Consider the following 15,742-nt stretch of genomic DNA (forward strand, 5'->3'; position numbering starts at 1 on the left):
AAAAAAAAAAAAAAAAAAAAAAAAAATTAACAAAGCAAAACCTGGAAGGGCCTGTAGGATCATCTGGTGCTCTTCATTCATTTAAAGGTTCAGAAAATAAGGTCATGAAATCAGGGTTGGAGAAGGCCCTAGATCTCCTGGTTCCCAGTTTTTCTTTTCTGCTGTATGTTGCTGCCTTCTATATCACAGAACCATGTGTCTCTTTTAATTCTTCTCTCTTTTTTTTTTTCTCTTGAGACAGTCTCCTTCACCCAGACCAGAGTGCAGTGGTGCGACCTTGGTTCACTGCAACCTCCACCTCCCAGGTTTAAGCCATTCCCCTGCCTCTCCCTCCTAAGTAGCTGGGATTGCAGGTGCCCGTCACCATGCCTGGCTAAATTTTTGTATTTTTTTTAGTAAAAACAAGGTTTCACTGTGTTGACCAGGCTGGTCTCAAACTCCTGACCTCAAGTGATCCGCCCGCCTTGGCCTCCCAAAATGCTGGGATTGCAGGCATGAGCCACCATGCCTGTCCACTCTTTTTCTTTTTTTAATCCCAAAGACTTCAAAACCATTCTTAATAAACCTTTTGCTTCAAAGGAAACATTTTTTTTCTCTTGACGTTTGTGTGTTTGAAATTTTTCTTATTAAATAGTTTAAAAATTATTAAATTTAAACTGAATTTATGATTGTTTAAAGCATTTTGGAGTATGCCTGACTGTACATTTACTGTCTGTTATGGAACAAAGAAATTGGTAGCAGTGATTGCCTCTGGGAAGGGCACTGTGGTAGAAGTGACAATGATTATAATGGAGGATTCTGGAGAATACAGTAATTACCGGTTAGTAGAACAGGACAAGGAATAAAGTAGTAACAAGTATCTGTGGTTAACCGAAAATCAAGAACTGTATAGATTCAAAATTTTGGAGGTATCCCTTGTTATGTACACATTAGCACACTCTACCCAAGCTGCAGGAGCCAAATAGATTTGGATAGGGAGGAATACTTTGGTTTCATTTGGGTGAGAACTGCTCCTGTGAATTGCGATTTACACGCCTGTCTCTGACTTATCAGTGGATGAAGTGATGAGCTCTGTTCCTACCTTGTACATAGGGTTTTTGCAGCATAAAAGTGCTTAACTCTGGACTAAACCTTGAGAAGACCAGGAGCTTAATTGAGCTCTTAGAAGAAAAGAAAAGGAAAAGTGTTTTAACAAGTGCATGTTCATGCTAGGTGGGATTGCATGTCTACAGTTTACCTGTCAAAAAAGGAAAAGGGAAGGCTAGCTACACTTTGCTTTGGACATTTTATATATTTTCTCTAAGGTGTGTGAAGTGTATTTGTGTGAGTTACAGTATAATATTTTTCTTTCTTTCTTTCTTTCTTTTTTTCTTTTTTTTTTTTTTTTTTGTGACAGGGTTTTGCCATGTTGCCCAGGCAGAAGTGCAGTAGCTAGTCACAGATGTGATTATAGCACAGTATAGCCTTGAACTCCTGGGCTCAAGCCATCCTCCTGTTTCAGCCTTCTAGGTCGCTGGGACTACAGGCACATGCCACCGTGCCTGGCTTCTATAGTATAATTTTTGAGCCTCCTAGTTTCTGTTTTAAAATTTGTTTTACTATTTGAAGAGCCAGTTACTTTTCTAGCTAGCTTCCTCTTTTCTGAAACAGGAAGAAATATTTTGAAATAAAACGATCCAAATGTGTTTTAGGATTATTAACCATAAATTTCAGAACATAGCATTCTCGAAGGCAAGGATATTATCTGTTTAGCACCTATGATACATATTTATTTCGGGTAATTAAATTCTTATGACAGAAGTAATGTCTAACCTCAGTGGGTAGTTCAGTAAACATTAATTTTAAAAGATGGAGGCTGCTTAGTTGTAATGAAATCATAAATAATATTTTGAATATAGCAGACTTACTTAAGGAAAATAGTAAGGTGCCTGGCATTATATTATCTATGAGCAGAAACTTTTTTTTACATTTGAGAAGATAGCTTGAACCCAGGAGATTTTATTTAATTAACATTTTATTTATTTTATTATTTTTTTTTTTTGAGATGGAGTCTCACTCTGTTACCCAGGCTTGAGTGCAGTGGCGCGATCTCGGCTCACTGCAGCCTCCACCTCCCAGGTTCAAGTGATTCTCCTGCCTCAGCCTCCCTAGTAGCTGGGACTACAGGCATGTGCCACCATGCCCAGCTAATTTTTGTATTTTTAGTAGAGACAGGGTTTCACCACGTTAGCCAGGATGGTCTTGATCTCCTGACCTCGTGATCTGCCCACCTCGGCCTCCCAGAGTGCTGGGATTACAGACATGAGTCACTGCGCCCGGCTTTCATTTTTAAATTTTAATGCCATTATTTGGTTGTAATAGACAGAAATTTCCTAATGCCTAGAAGGATTGTAGAGATACAGCCTGATAATCTAAAAATTAAATTGATGGCTAGTATAAAATAGTTTTGAGCAGTATTTAACAAAAGCAAAACTGTGTTAATCCTTTGTTTTCATTTACCTCTCCCTAACCCCTCAGCTTGGCGATCCAGCTATTTTTCCTGCCGTAATTGTGGAACATGTTCCTGGTGCTGATATTCTCAATAGTTATGCCGGTCTAGCCTGTGTGGAAGAGCCCAATGACATGATTACCGAGAGTTCACTGGATGTTGCTGAAGAGGAAATCATAGACGATGATGATGATGACATCACCCTTACAGGTGCGTGTGTCTCCATCCAGTAGGACCTTGCTGCAGCACAGCGTTAGGCAGTGTCCTCATCCTGAGTTTGTGGGCCATAAAACGCCCCTAACTTGGTTTTGAACTGTATTACCTTAAGAAACTAGAGCCCTATGTAGAGAAGAAATTTACATTTTCTGTTTCATCTGCTGGTTTTAGTACTGTCATCTCCCATTTCTCCTTTCCTAAATATATTGAGATGAATGTGACAAAATAAGAGGCATGTAAAAGGAACCAAACCTACTCAATTCATCAAGTCTTCACTGAACACCTTTTTTTTTTTTTTTTTTTTTCTAAAAGAAATGGAGTCTTACTGTATTGCCCAGCCTAGACTTGGACTCCTGGGCTCAAGTGATCCTCCTGCCTCAGCCTCCTGAATAACTGGGACAACAGTCATGCACCACCCCACCCAGCTCACTGAGTTCTTTCTTATATGCCTTCCTCTATATTCCTGTGAACAAAATAAGTTGTTTTGTAGGGAAAGAGAAGAATGTTCTTTTCTTACCACTGCCACAGGAAGCATAATGGTGGGCTATGACCCACATGTATGATAAGGTCCTGGTATTTATAGATTTCTTTTCTGGTTCAGTCAGAACTAGTAAGATGTTTTAAACTTGAAGATTAGGCTACATAAATGTGAGACTGTAGTAATAATACTTTCATCACTTAGAAACTGGTACATGCTTTCTTTTTCTATTCATTTACATTCCTATATCTTGTCCAGGGATGTTGTGGATATTTGAGAAAACTATTTGGAAGTAAATATTTGCAACTTTATTCGTAAAAGAAAGTTTATCAGAAATAGGCATGACAAGGTATATCTGTAGATTTCATAGTGGCAAGTACTGGGGCTGCCTTTTTCTCAGCTTTACCTTAGCATATAGCACAATGCCTTAGAACTGAATAGTAAGTCTAAATGCAGGTTCTGATCTATTTAGGAAGTTAACATATGATACAGTAACATTTTAAATCAGGGGAAAGTTAGAATGACTGTATCCATCTGGTGAGGGAGAGGCCCCACTGATAACATTGGTTGTCAATACCTCATCTTGGTATTGTCCTGTTTTTGTCACTTCTCACACTGCTATAAAGAACTACCTGAGACTGGGTAATACGTATAAAGAAAAAAGGTTTAATTGGCTCATGGTTGTGCAGGCTGTACAGGAAGCATGGCTGGGGAGACCTCAGGAAGCTTACAGTCATGGTGGGAGGCAAAGGGGAAGCAGACACATCCTACATCGCTGGAGCAGGAGGAACAGAAAGCAGGGTGGTAGGGGGTACTACCCACTTTCAAACCACCAGATCTCATGAGAATTCATTCACCATCATGAGAATAGCAAGCGGAAAATCCACCTCCACGATCCAGTCACCTCCCACCAGGCTCCTCCTCCAACATTGGGGTTTAAAATTCGACATGAGGGCCGGGCGCGGTGGCTCAAGCCTGTAATCCCAGCACTTTGGGAGGCCGAGACGGGCGAATCACAAGGTCAGGAGATCGAGACCATCCTGGCTAACGCGGTGAAACCCCGTCTCTACTAAAAAATACAAAAAACTATCCGGGCGAGTTGGCGGCGCCTATAGTCCCAGCTACTCGGGAGGCTGAGGCAGGAGAATGGCATGAACCCGGGAGGCGGTGATCCGGCCACTGCACTCCAGCCCGGGCGACAGAGCGAGACTTTGTCTCAAGAAAAAAAAAAAAAATTCAATATGAGATTTGGGCAAGGACAAATCCAAACCATATCACTCTTTTTTTTTTACAAAGCATTTTTTGCATATATTCACATTTTTTGTTCAGAACAAACCAATAAAAGTTTTTTGTTGAATCTAGAGTTACTTCTCCCTTACCAGTAAGGGAATTAGACTAATCAGGTTAGAAGTTTCTATTCATTACTCTCTGATCTGTTGGTGTAACAGAAGAAACACCACTATGCATGTATCTGCCTTGTAGTTAGTGGGGGTGTAGCAGTGTATTCTGATGTAACTTTTAAAGCCTTAGGGTAAGGATGTAACTTTTATTTTTTATTTTTTTTAATTTTTTTTTTGAGGCGGAGTCTCGCTCTGTCGCCCGGACTGGAGTGCAGTGGCCGGATCTCAGCTCACTGCAAGCTCCGGCTCCCGGGTTCACGCCATTCTCCTGCCTCAGCCTCCCGAATAGCTGGGACTACAGGCGTCCGCCACCTTGCCCGGCTAGTTTTGTATTTTAGTAGAGACGGGGTTTCACCGTGTTAGCCAGGATGGTCTCGATCTGCTGACCTCGTGATCCGCCCGTCTCGGCCTCCCAAAGTGCTGGGATTACAGGCTTGAGCCACCGCGCCCGGCCAAGGATGTAACTTTTAAAGCCTTAGGGTAAGGCTACACTCTTTGCAAGTTGAGGACCACTGTCTTTCTGGAAGGAGTATTCCTAATTCTAGTCATCAGGGAAGGCATTAGCCCTCAGAGAGGAAATTGAATCTAGGAAAGCAGGTATTAGGTCTTTAGGAGAAGGAATTGCCTCTTCCCTTCAGTGCGTCACTCCCTTGCATTTAGACCTGAAGACAGCAGATGACAAGATGTAGCCAGGTTCTTTCCTAGAAAATAGAACTGATGTGGAATGGGTCTGGAAGGCAAGCCAGATCTTGAAAACCAGATTCTCTCTTTGCGTTTTTTCTTCCCTTTCCGTTACCTCCCAACTTACCAAAACTTTTTAACTCTTCTATCCTTTTCTGAGCAATGTCATGAAAAAGGGAAGAACCTCGTAATCTTCCTTATTCCCCAATGGGTACGACGGTAGCCTTTGAGAAGCTCTAGGGGAAGAAAGAATAAGGATAGGACATTTTTGTTCTTACATGTGTTAGGTGGCGCTTCAGATGATGTGTTAGTTTGCTAGGACTGCCACAAGAAAGTACCACAGACTGGGTGGCTCAAATGAGACATTGATTTTCTCACAGTTCTGGAAGCTAGAAGTCTGAGATCAAGGTATTGGTAGGGTTAGTTCCTTCTGAGGCTTCTTTCTGGACTTATAGGTGACTGTCTTCCAGTGTCTTCCCATAGTCTTCCCTTTTGTACCTGCCTGTGTTCATATTTCATCTTAGAGGGACACTAACCATATTGGATTAGGGCCTACAGTTAAATGAGTTAAAATAACCTCATTTTAACTCAGTTATCTCTTTAAAGACATTCAGAGGTACTGTGGGTTAGCATGTCAACATAGAATTTTGGGGGATACCATTAAGCCTGTAATAGATGATATTAAAGAATTAGTGTGGGCTGGGCAGCTGACACCTGTAATCCCAGCACTTTGGGAGGCCGAGGCGGGTGGATCACCTGAGGTTGGGAGTTCGAGACCCGCCTGACCAACATGGAGAAATCCTGTGTCTACTGAAAATACAGAATTAGCCGGGCATGGTGGCGCATGCCTGTAATCCCAGCTACTCGGGAGGCTGAGGCAAGAGAATCTCTTGAATCTGGAAGGCAGACATTGCAGTTAGCCAAGGTCACACCATTGCACTCCATCCTGGGCAACAAGAGTGAAACTTTGTCTCAAAAAAAAAAAAAAATTATTGTTAGTATATTTAAGATATGATAGTAGTATTGTGTTAGACATCTTTTAGATACACATGCTGAGGTATTTAGAGATAAAATATGGTATCTTAGATTCCTTCAAAATAATCCTGTACAGAGGGTAAGGACTCAGGGGCAGTGAGTGGGGTATGGTTGAAAGAAGATTGGCTATTTGGTGATAATAGTTGAAGCTGGGAATGGGCACATGGGGATTCATTATATATACTGTACTCCACAATTCTTTGTTTTGTTTAAAATTTTCATAATAAAAAATTTGACCAGATGCAGTGGCTCACACCTGTAATCCCAGAACTTTGGGAGGCTGAGGAGGGAGGATCACTTGAGCCCAGGAATTCAAGGCCAGTGTGAGCAATATAGTGGGACCCTGTCCCACAAAAAAAATTTTTTTTTTTTTTTTTTTTGGAGACGGAGTCCTCGCTCTGCACCCGAGCTGGAGTGCTAGGCCGATCTCAGCTCACTTCAAGCTCCGCCTCCCGGGTTCAACGGCCATTCTCCTGCCCTCAGCCTTCTCTCCGAGTAGCTGGGACTAAACAGGCGCCGCACCTGCCCCAGCTAGTTTTTTGTAGTTTTAGTAGAGACACGGGGTTTCACCATGTTAGCCAGGATGGTCCTCGATCTCCTGACCTCGTGATCCGCCCTTCTGATCGCCCGTCCGGCCTCCCCAAAGTGCTGGGATTACAGGGTTGAGCCACCGCGCCCGGCCCACAAAATATTTTAAAAATTAGCTGGGCATGGTGGCCTGAGCCTGTAGTCCTGGCTACTCGGGAGGCTGAGGTGGTAGGATTGCTTGAGCCTAGGAGTTTATGGTTACAGTGAGCTATAATTGAGCCACTACACTCTGGCCTGGGAGACAGGGTAAGATCTTGTCTCAAAAAAAAAAAGCAAAACCAAAAAAATTTAATGATTTTATGAAATTTGAGGCTTAGATTATATTTTGAGCTGTCATCAGAATACATAAATTGTTTCTTAGTCTTGCCAGAAAAAATTAAACTTGAATTTCATCAAGCCTCCAGATGTGACTACTCAGTTAGAGGGGGTGTAGAAAAACATGTTAAGCTACACAATAGGAATATAGTTGGCAAAATCCAAACTATGGGAAACTCTACATGAATAAACAGCCTGATTTCTTCAACAAATAAATTGCAAAGTAAAAAAAGCTGGACACATGAATGGCAACTCAGAAATGTATCAGTCAATTGCGATATGCAGACTTAATTTGATTAAAAAAAAAAAAACTGTCTTGTCTTTCCTTGCACTGCCACCATTTATGATTTTTTAACACAATTGGACATTTGAATGCTGGTTGGCTATTTAATATTAAGGAACTATTGATTTTTTAATGTAATTTTTTTTTTTTTTTTTTTTTTAAACAGAGTCTCGCTCTGTCACCCAGGCTGGAGTGCAGTGGTTCAGTCTCGGCTCACTGCAATCTCCACCTTCTGGGTTCAAGCAGTTCTCCTGTCTCAGTCTCCTGAGTAGTTGGGACTACAGGTGCATGCCACCACGCCCAGCTGATTTTTTTGTATTTTTAATAGAAACGGGGTTTCTCCATGTTGGCCAGTCTCAGACTCCTGACCTCAAGCAGTCTGCTTGCCTTGGCCTCCCAGAGTGCAGGATTACAGGAATGAGCCACTGTGCCGCCCAGGTTTAGTATAATTTTATGTGTTTATAGTTTATATGTATATAAACTAAAATATTAAATGATGTGTTCTGGTTCTAGAGATAAGCAGTGTATGACGTTCAGAGTAACAGATGTCTTGTGGCTAATTTAATTTTCTCTTTAAATGTGTTGCAGTTGAAGCTTCTTGTCATGACGGAGATGAAACAATTGAAACTATTGAGGCTGCTGAGGCACTCCTCAATATGGATTCTCCTGGCCCTATGCTGGATGAAAAACGATTAAGTGAGTGGTTATGGTTATGATTGTTCATGTTTATGTACTTCGTTAAGTCACTCCTGCCATCTTTCTCTATTAGATAGTAAACTCAAGAGATTAGAAATGATGTTATATATTTTTTGTTACAATCACATTTTAAGGTATAGTAGGAATTGAGATGCTTTTGCAAAAATGTAGAGTTAAAGGCGACATTTTAATTTGAGAATGAAGCCTTTGGGAACAAAAAATATATAATTTATTAGTTACCGAATAGAAGATCATACAGAATTTCTTCTCCTAACATATTGATCAGAGTATTAGGGTATCAAGGGCCCAAATGATTATAATGTAGTCATCTCTGTAGTTATTTATCAGCAAATAGGCAACAATCTATTGAAAATTTTACTAACACATCATGGCATAAAATTCACTGCCACATTATTGATCTGCTTTAAATTTCATGTTCTCCTTTGGGCTTTTCTGACAATCAAATTCATAAAGTAAATTATTACTAAATCATTCCAAAATATTTATTGAATATTTACTATATTCACAGCAGCAATAATTAGGCAATAACATGAGCTGCAAATGAGTAGATATTGTTCCTTTCCTCAAGCTTACAGTTTAATTTTGAAGACAGTTACTTATGTAAATAACTACAAAGCCAAGAATAAAGGCCACAAGAGTGACAGCAAATTGCTCTAGAAGCGGTGAGTATTCTAGCTGAGAATATCAGAGACTGGCTTCATTAAAGGAGTATTCTGACGTGGGCTGTAAACGACAAGCTTTTAATAGGTAGAAGAGACATGAAAGGTCATTCAAGCTGGAGGGAATAGAGGTAAACTACAGGACACAGATCTGTTAAAGAAAATGAATGAAATCTTTGAGATCGAGATGTTTTGGTGTGGTTGAAGTGTAAGCTTCGTGGTGGGTGGGAAATGAGATTGGAAAGGTAGGTTTGGAACTAGATTACAGAAGCTCTGTAAGGCATGCTGTAGAGATGGGTTGTGCTTATGTTTTTTGTTGTTGTTGTTTATTGTTTTTCCTATGAACTATGGAAAGATACGTCAGGTTTCTTTTTTTTCCCCCTAATTTTCCGGGTATAAAGTTTTTGTGTAGAGGAGTATGGTCAGGTCAGACTTAGGTTTCAGAAAATAACTCTCACAGCAATGTCAATAATCAAGAGGAGAAACGAGACACACTGGTGATAGGAAGTCAAGTAAGAAAGACATTGAAATAGCTCAGCTGCGCCTGGACTGGTTTAGGGTATTTGATTTAGGGAAGAGGAAATTAAAAGCAGGAATAGATTTCAAGATTTTATTTCTACTTTAATCTTCTAGTCATAATAAAAACAAGAAATTTTATCAATCGTTTTTTACTTATAATACACAGTGGACTATAATTAGTTGATTTTATTTTCATTAGATAATAATATATTCAGTTCACCTGAAGATGACATGGTTGTTGCCCCAGTCACCCATGTATCCGTCACATTAGATGGGATTCCTGAAGTGATGGAGACACAGCAGGTGCAAGAAAAATACGCAGACTCACCGGGAGCCTCATCACCAGAACAGCCTAAGAGGAAAAAAGGTAGGTGGGTTACTTCATTTAGGGCACACAGTCAAGTCTTGATGTAAAATCTAGATACCATTTTTATTCTATGTAGTTCTTTCCTACAGCAGTTCAAACTTATGTAAGAAAAATATTGAAGGCACAAAATGGAAATACGAGGTATTTCTTGGCCAGGCACGGAGATTCATGCCTGTAATCCCAGCACTTTAAGAGGCCGAGGCAAGAAGATTGCTTGAGGCCAGGAGTTTGAGACCAGCCTGGGCAACAAAGCAAGACCTCATCTCTACAAAAAAATTTTAAGAGTTAGCCAGGCATGGTGGGCACCTGTAGTCCTAGATACTTGGGAGGCCAAGGTGGAGGATCCCTTGAGCTCAGGAGTTACAGGTTTCAGAGAGCTAAGATCATGCCACTGCACTCCAGCCTGGGCAACAGAGTGAAAATCTATCTCTAAGAAATAAAATAAAATAAAATAAAAAATAAATAAGAAAAAGAGGTATTTCTTCATAGTAGAGTCATTTGTTTTAAAAAAATTAAATTTTTGGGCCAGGTACAGTGGCTCACGCCTTTAATCCCAGCACTTTGGGAGGCAGAGGTGGGTGGATAACCTGAGGTCAGGAGTTTGAGACCAGCCTGGCCAATACAGTGAAACCCCATCTCTACTAAAAATACAAAAATTAGCCAGGCGTGATGGCAGGTGCCTGTAATCCCAGCTACTTGGGAAGCTGAGGCAAGAGAATCACTTGAACCCAGGAGGTGGAGGTTGCAGTGAGCTGAGACCACACCATCGAACTCTAGCCTGGGCAACAAGAGGGAAACTCCATCTCAAAAAAAAATTATAATAATTAAATTATTTTATACTTTAAAAATGTTTGGTCTATCTTACAGTTTGGTCTATCTTACAGAAAAGGGATTTTCCAACTTTTTAAAGCCTCAGATTTCTATCTAAACCCTTTCATCCTTGGGTGAGGGCTAGTCAGCTTTCTTCCCAGGGGTTATTTTTTGAAAGCCTCCGGTCTGTACCAGTGATTCCAGTATAAGACTCCAGTTGGAAAAAATACAATGGGTTGGAAATCAACAGGTAAGTAACTGAAGAGGAGTATGTTAGGATGTGTTGAATGGGAATTTTTAATTTTTTGCCAATTAGGACCACACTTGCATTCTAAAGTCTGACACCTTTTCCATTTTATTGCCTTCTGATTCTATTCATGCTTGCTTAGTATTTTGAGTATAATGTCTTGATTAATAGCATCACCACCCACCCAGTAACCTAAGTTCATGTGAAAGTCAGGGAAATTCCAAGAGCCGAAAATGAAGAGGAAAATAAAAATAGTAAACAGGAGCCGACACTGCAGCAGCTCAGAAGGGCTGAGAAGGATATGCCAAGGGGCTTTGGTTTTATTGCTTATGTTGAGGCAGAAGCTTAGATCTTGGGCTATGCAAGATGGGGTATTGGACAGAGACCTCCGCATGTAACTGGGACCTTTGAAGGGATATACCTTCTTGGGGGGAAAAAAATCCACCCATTGGCGCAGACGGATGTCAAGGAAGCTTGGGTCCCATTCAGCCAGGCCTCTGAGTAGAGAAATTCTGGTTTAATTTGTTTTGGGTAAATACTTAGTAGTGGAATGGTTGGATCACATGTTAAGTATACATTAAATATTTTTCAGAAACATTACTTTCCAAAAAATTTTTTCTTCATGTATTAAGGTGGGGCAATCATAGGACTTGCCTCATTTATTTCCTGTCTCTTGGGGATCACTGACTTTTGTTGACCGATGTCCAGTTTCTTCCGTACCATTGTTTCATACATTTTTTCTGTGTTTTTAATTGTTTCAGGTGGGAAGATAAATCCATGTTGTGTTATTCCGTCTTGACTAGAAGAGGAAGTTCCCACCTAGTCTTTTTTAATAGCCTTATTCTTTGACACTGTTTTTTTTTTCTTTTGCTTTAAAAACTCTAATCATACTATGTAAAGTTTCTATTTAATGATTCTATTATGTGTGATTCTTAGAGAACTAATCCTAGGGTTTCCTGTGTCTGCTGCTTCTCACTCAGAAAGTGTCTTCCTCATGTATTCTGTGATACTAAAATGTGAATTCACCTTCAACAGGGCTTTATCTGAGGAAATCTTGTATGGCCTGGGTTGAATGTATAACCCACCTGAGCAATTCTGTAAGAGCTTCTGCCTGGTTCCCCATAGTTATTACAGCCCTGGGGCTACGTCTTTGTTAATTGCATGGCTGGCAATTCCTAATGTCAGTGGTAGTTTAAAATCTAGTTGTAAACCCAGGTTAAGACAGGCCCAGGGTTCACGGTGTTTATAGAAAAATTTGTACATAAATGGCTGATCTCAACTCACTTCATCTTCCACCTCTTGGGTTCAGGTGATTCTCCTGTCTCTGCCTCCCAGGTAGCTGGGATTAAAGGCATGCACCACCACGCCTGGTTAATGTTTGTATTTTTAGTAGAGACGAGGTTTCACCATGTTGGCCAGGCTGGTCTTGAACTCCTGACCTCAAGTGATCCATCGCCTCGACCTCCCAAGTGCTGGGATTACATGGATGAGCCACCGCGCCCGGCCATTTATGTACAAATTTTTTGTTTTGTTTTGTTTTGTTTTTGAGACGGAGTCTCGCCCTGTCGCCCGGGCTGGAGTGCAGTGGCCGGATCTCGGCTCACTGCAAGCTCCGCCTCCCGGGTTTACGCCATTCTCCTGCCCCAGCCTCCCGAGTAGCTGGGACTACAGGCGCCCGCCACCTCGCCCGGCTAGTTTTTTGTATTTTTTTTAGTAGAGACGGGGTTTCACCGTGTTAGCCAGGATGGTCTCGATCTCCTGACCTCGTGATCCGCCTGTCTCGGCCTCCCAAAGTGCTGGGATTACAGGCTTGAGCCACCGTGCCCAGCCCAAATTTTTTTAAATATGTAGTATTTGTTTACCCAATCAGCAGTTAATGAGATTTGGGTTGTTTCCAATTTGGGGCAGCTACAAATAATGCTGCTAAGAACATTTGTGTATCTTTTTTTTTTTTTTTTTTTTGAGATGGAGTCTCGTTCTCTCACCCAGGCTGGAGTGCAGTGGCACTTTCATCAACACAATAAAATACCACTCAAAATAGAACAATATACAATTGGTACATTCAACAAAAATGGATGAATCTCTCAAAATAATTGTGCTAGGAGAAGGAAGCCAGAAGAAAAAATATGCTTCTACAGTTTACCCCCAAACAATGTGGGGTTAGGAGTGTCAACTTCTGCAACCAAAATCCATGTAAAACTTTTGACTCCCCAAAAAGTTAACTACTAATAACCAACTGTTGACTGGAAACTGGAAGCCTTATTGGTAACATACACAGTCAGTTAATACATATTTTGTATGTTATATGTATTAAATACTGTATTCTTACAATAAAATAAGTTAGGGAAGAGAAAATGTAATATTAAGAAAATCATAGGCCGGGCGTGGTGGCTCATGCCTATAATCCCAGCACTTTGGGAGGCCAAGGTGGGCGGATCACCTGAGGTCAGGAGTTCGAGATCAGCCTGACCAACATGCAGAAACCCCGTCTCTACTAAAATACAAAATTAGCCAGGCCTGGTGGCACATGCCTGTAATCCCAACTACTCAGGAGGCCGAGGCAGGAGAATTGCTTGAACCTGGGAGGCGGAGGTTGTGGTGAGCCAAGATCACACCATTGCACTCCAGCCTGGGTAACAAGAGTGAAACTCTGTCTGAAAAAAAAGAAAGAAAAAAAGAAAGAAAGAAAATCATTAAGAAGAGAAAATACATTTACTATTTATTAAGCAGATGTGGATCAATAAAGGCCTTTTTTTTTTTGAGACAGGGTCTTGCTCTGTCACCCAGGCTGGAGTGCAATGGCAAGATCATAGCTCAGTGCAACTTGGAACTCCTGGGCTCAAGCAATCCTCCCACCTCAGCCTCTTGAATAGCTGAGACTACAGGCGAGCCCCACCACACCCAGCTAACTTTTTATTTTTGTAGAGGTGGGTCTCGCTGTGTTGCCTAGCTTGGTCTTAAACTTCTAGGCTCAAGCATTCCTCCTGGTTTGGCTTTCTACAATGCTGGGATTACAGGTGTGAGCCACCCTGCCTGGCCAAAGGTCTTCATGCTTGTTGTGTTTATGTTGGCTAGGCTGAGGAGGGAGGAGGTAAAAAAGGGTTTGGTCTTGCCGTCTCAGGAGTAGCGCAAGTGGAAGGGGGGAGGCAGGAGACACAGGCACACTTGATGTAACTTTTATTGAAAAAAGATCCCTATATAAGTGGGCCTGTGCAGTTCAAAGCTGTATTTTCTTTGAGGGTCAGTTTTACATTTATATAAAGCTCTAGAAACTACAAACTAATCTATAATGACAGGAAACAGATGAGTGGTTGCCTGTGGATTGGGCAGGGTGAGGAAGGGCGAGATGTAAGGATTACAAAAGGTCATGAAGTACTTTTGGGGTGATGAATATATTCATTGTTTTGAATGTAGTGGTGGTTTTACATAGTCCCAACTTGTCAAATTATAAACACCAAACATATGTGGTTTATTATAAGTCAGTTATACCTCAACAAAGCTGCTTAAAAAATAAAAGACTAATATTCTACTTAATGTTGAAAAACTATTGGTATGATAAAGAACCAAATGGAATTTATAGAAATAAGAAATGAAATCGGGCCATGCTCAGTGTCTCATGCCTGTATTCCTAGTACTTTGGGCGTCTGAGGTGGGCAGACGACCTGAGGTCTGGAATTCGAGAGCAACATGGTGAAACCCAATCTCTACTAAAAATATGGAAAAAAATTAGCCAGGCGTGGTGGTACGTGCCTGTAATCCCAGCTACTTGGGAAGCTGAGGCATGAGAATCGCTTGAACCCAGGAGGCAGAGGTTGCAGTGAGCCAAGATCGCACCACTGCATTCCAGCCTGGGCGACAGAGTGAGACTCTATCTCTTTTTTTAAAAAACAAAAAAGGAAACCATGCAAACTGCGGAGTCCTAATTAGGAAAAAGGAGCCAGGCTGGCGGGACCAGGTGAAAGCAGAGATAAAGCAGATGAGCGATGGGTCTGCCTTCCTCCATGGTCCAGGACGGATAAACAAAGAGATGAAGCCGCATGCTGTGGGTCTGTTTTCCTTTATGGCCCAGGACATGTGGCCCTCCCGAGCAGAAAACGCACAGAGCTCACAAACTTCCTGCTTATCAACAAACACCTCAATTTATCAAACACCTAGGCAGATAGGAAAATGGAAGTTAGTTATCAATCAGCCCAAGTTCCATTCTGTAAACTCCCCAGCCGGCCTTGGTCTCCTGGCAGGCAGCTCCTCTTCTACTGATTCCGCCCACTACAACCTTGCAACACATTTTCCTACTTTCTCTAATAAATCTTCTCTTCTTTACCTACAGCTGTCCTGGTAAATTATTTTACCACCACACCACTGGCCCAGTGGGTCACTGCTCACCCGCCACACAAACAAAATAAAAACCTGAAAGGTTCGACTCACTCCTATACCTAACAGAAGAATTAGGAGTCATGCTTTGACTTAGGATTTACTCCAAATGATAATTTACTTTAGGAAAAAATCATCTCCTCAAAGGATAAAATGCGCCAGGGTTGGGAGCTGAGTGTCAGATGTTAGGAATGTGCACAGACACCCTCCTCCTCAAGACCCCCATGCTGTTCACCATCCTTGGCTGGAACACTTAGACATGGCAGCTGCTGCAACAGGAGCTCATTCAACTTGTGCAGTTTTGTCTGTGTTAGGGTGTATTTTATTTTTTTAAGGCAAAGTCTTGCTTTGTTGCCCAGGTTGGAGCGCAGTGGCATGATCACAACTCACTGTAGTCTTGACCTCCCAGGCTCAAGAGATTCTCCCACCTCAGCCTCCCAAGTAGCTGGGACTACAGGTCCACCAGGCCCAGCTAATTCTGGGGGGGTGTTTAGCCAAATATCTGGGTCCCTAAAACTTCTACCCACAGGTTATAATTCTGTCCTCTTGAGTTACTTTTTTTTTTTTT

General features: G+C 41.5%; 1 protein-coding gene across 3 annotated transcripts in view; it reads left to right on the forward strand.

The window, feature by feature from the left end:
• The window catches only part of ELF1 (E74 like ETS transcription factor 1), a 121,820-nt gene that overhangs the window by 94,215 nt on the left and 11,863 nt on the right, over nucleotides 1-15,742 (forward strand). For all 3 annotated transcript variants that reach the window (XM_017850175.1, XM_017850174.1, XM_017850176.1), the window contains exons 3-5: nucleotides 2,518-2,698; nucleotides 8,073-8,180; nucleotides 9,579-9,746. In XM_017850175.1, the coding sequence (XP_017705664.1) occupies nucleotides 2,518-2,698; nucleotides 8,073-8,180; nucleotides 9,579-9,746 (457 nt within the window). The remainder of the gene's footprint in view (nucleotides 1-2,517; nucleotides 2,699-8,072; nucleotides 8,181-9,578; nucleotides 9,747-15,742) is intronic.

The sequence above is a fragment of the Rhinopithecus bieti genome, unplaced genomic scaffold (assembly GCF_001698545.2).
Source record: "Rhinopithecus bieti isolate Rb0 unplaced genomic scaffold, ASM169854v2 scaffold_32955, whole genome shotgun sequence".
Classification (NCBI taxonomy): Eukaryota; Metazoa; Chordata; class Mammalia; order Primates; family Cercopithecidae; genus Rhinopithecus; species Rhinopithecus bieti.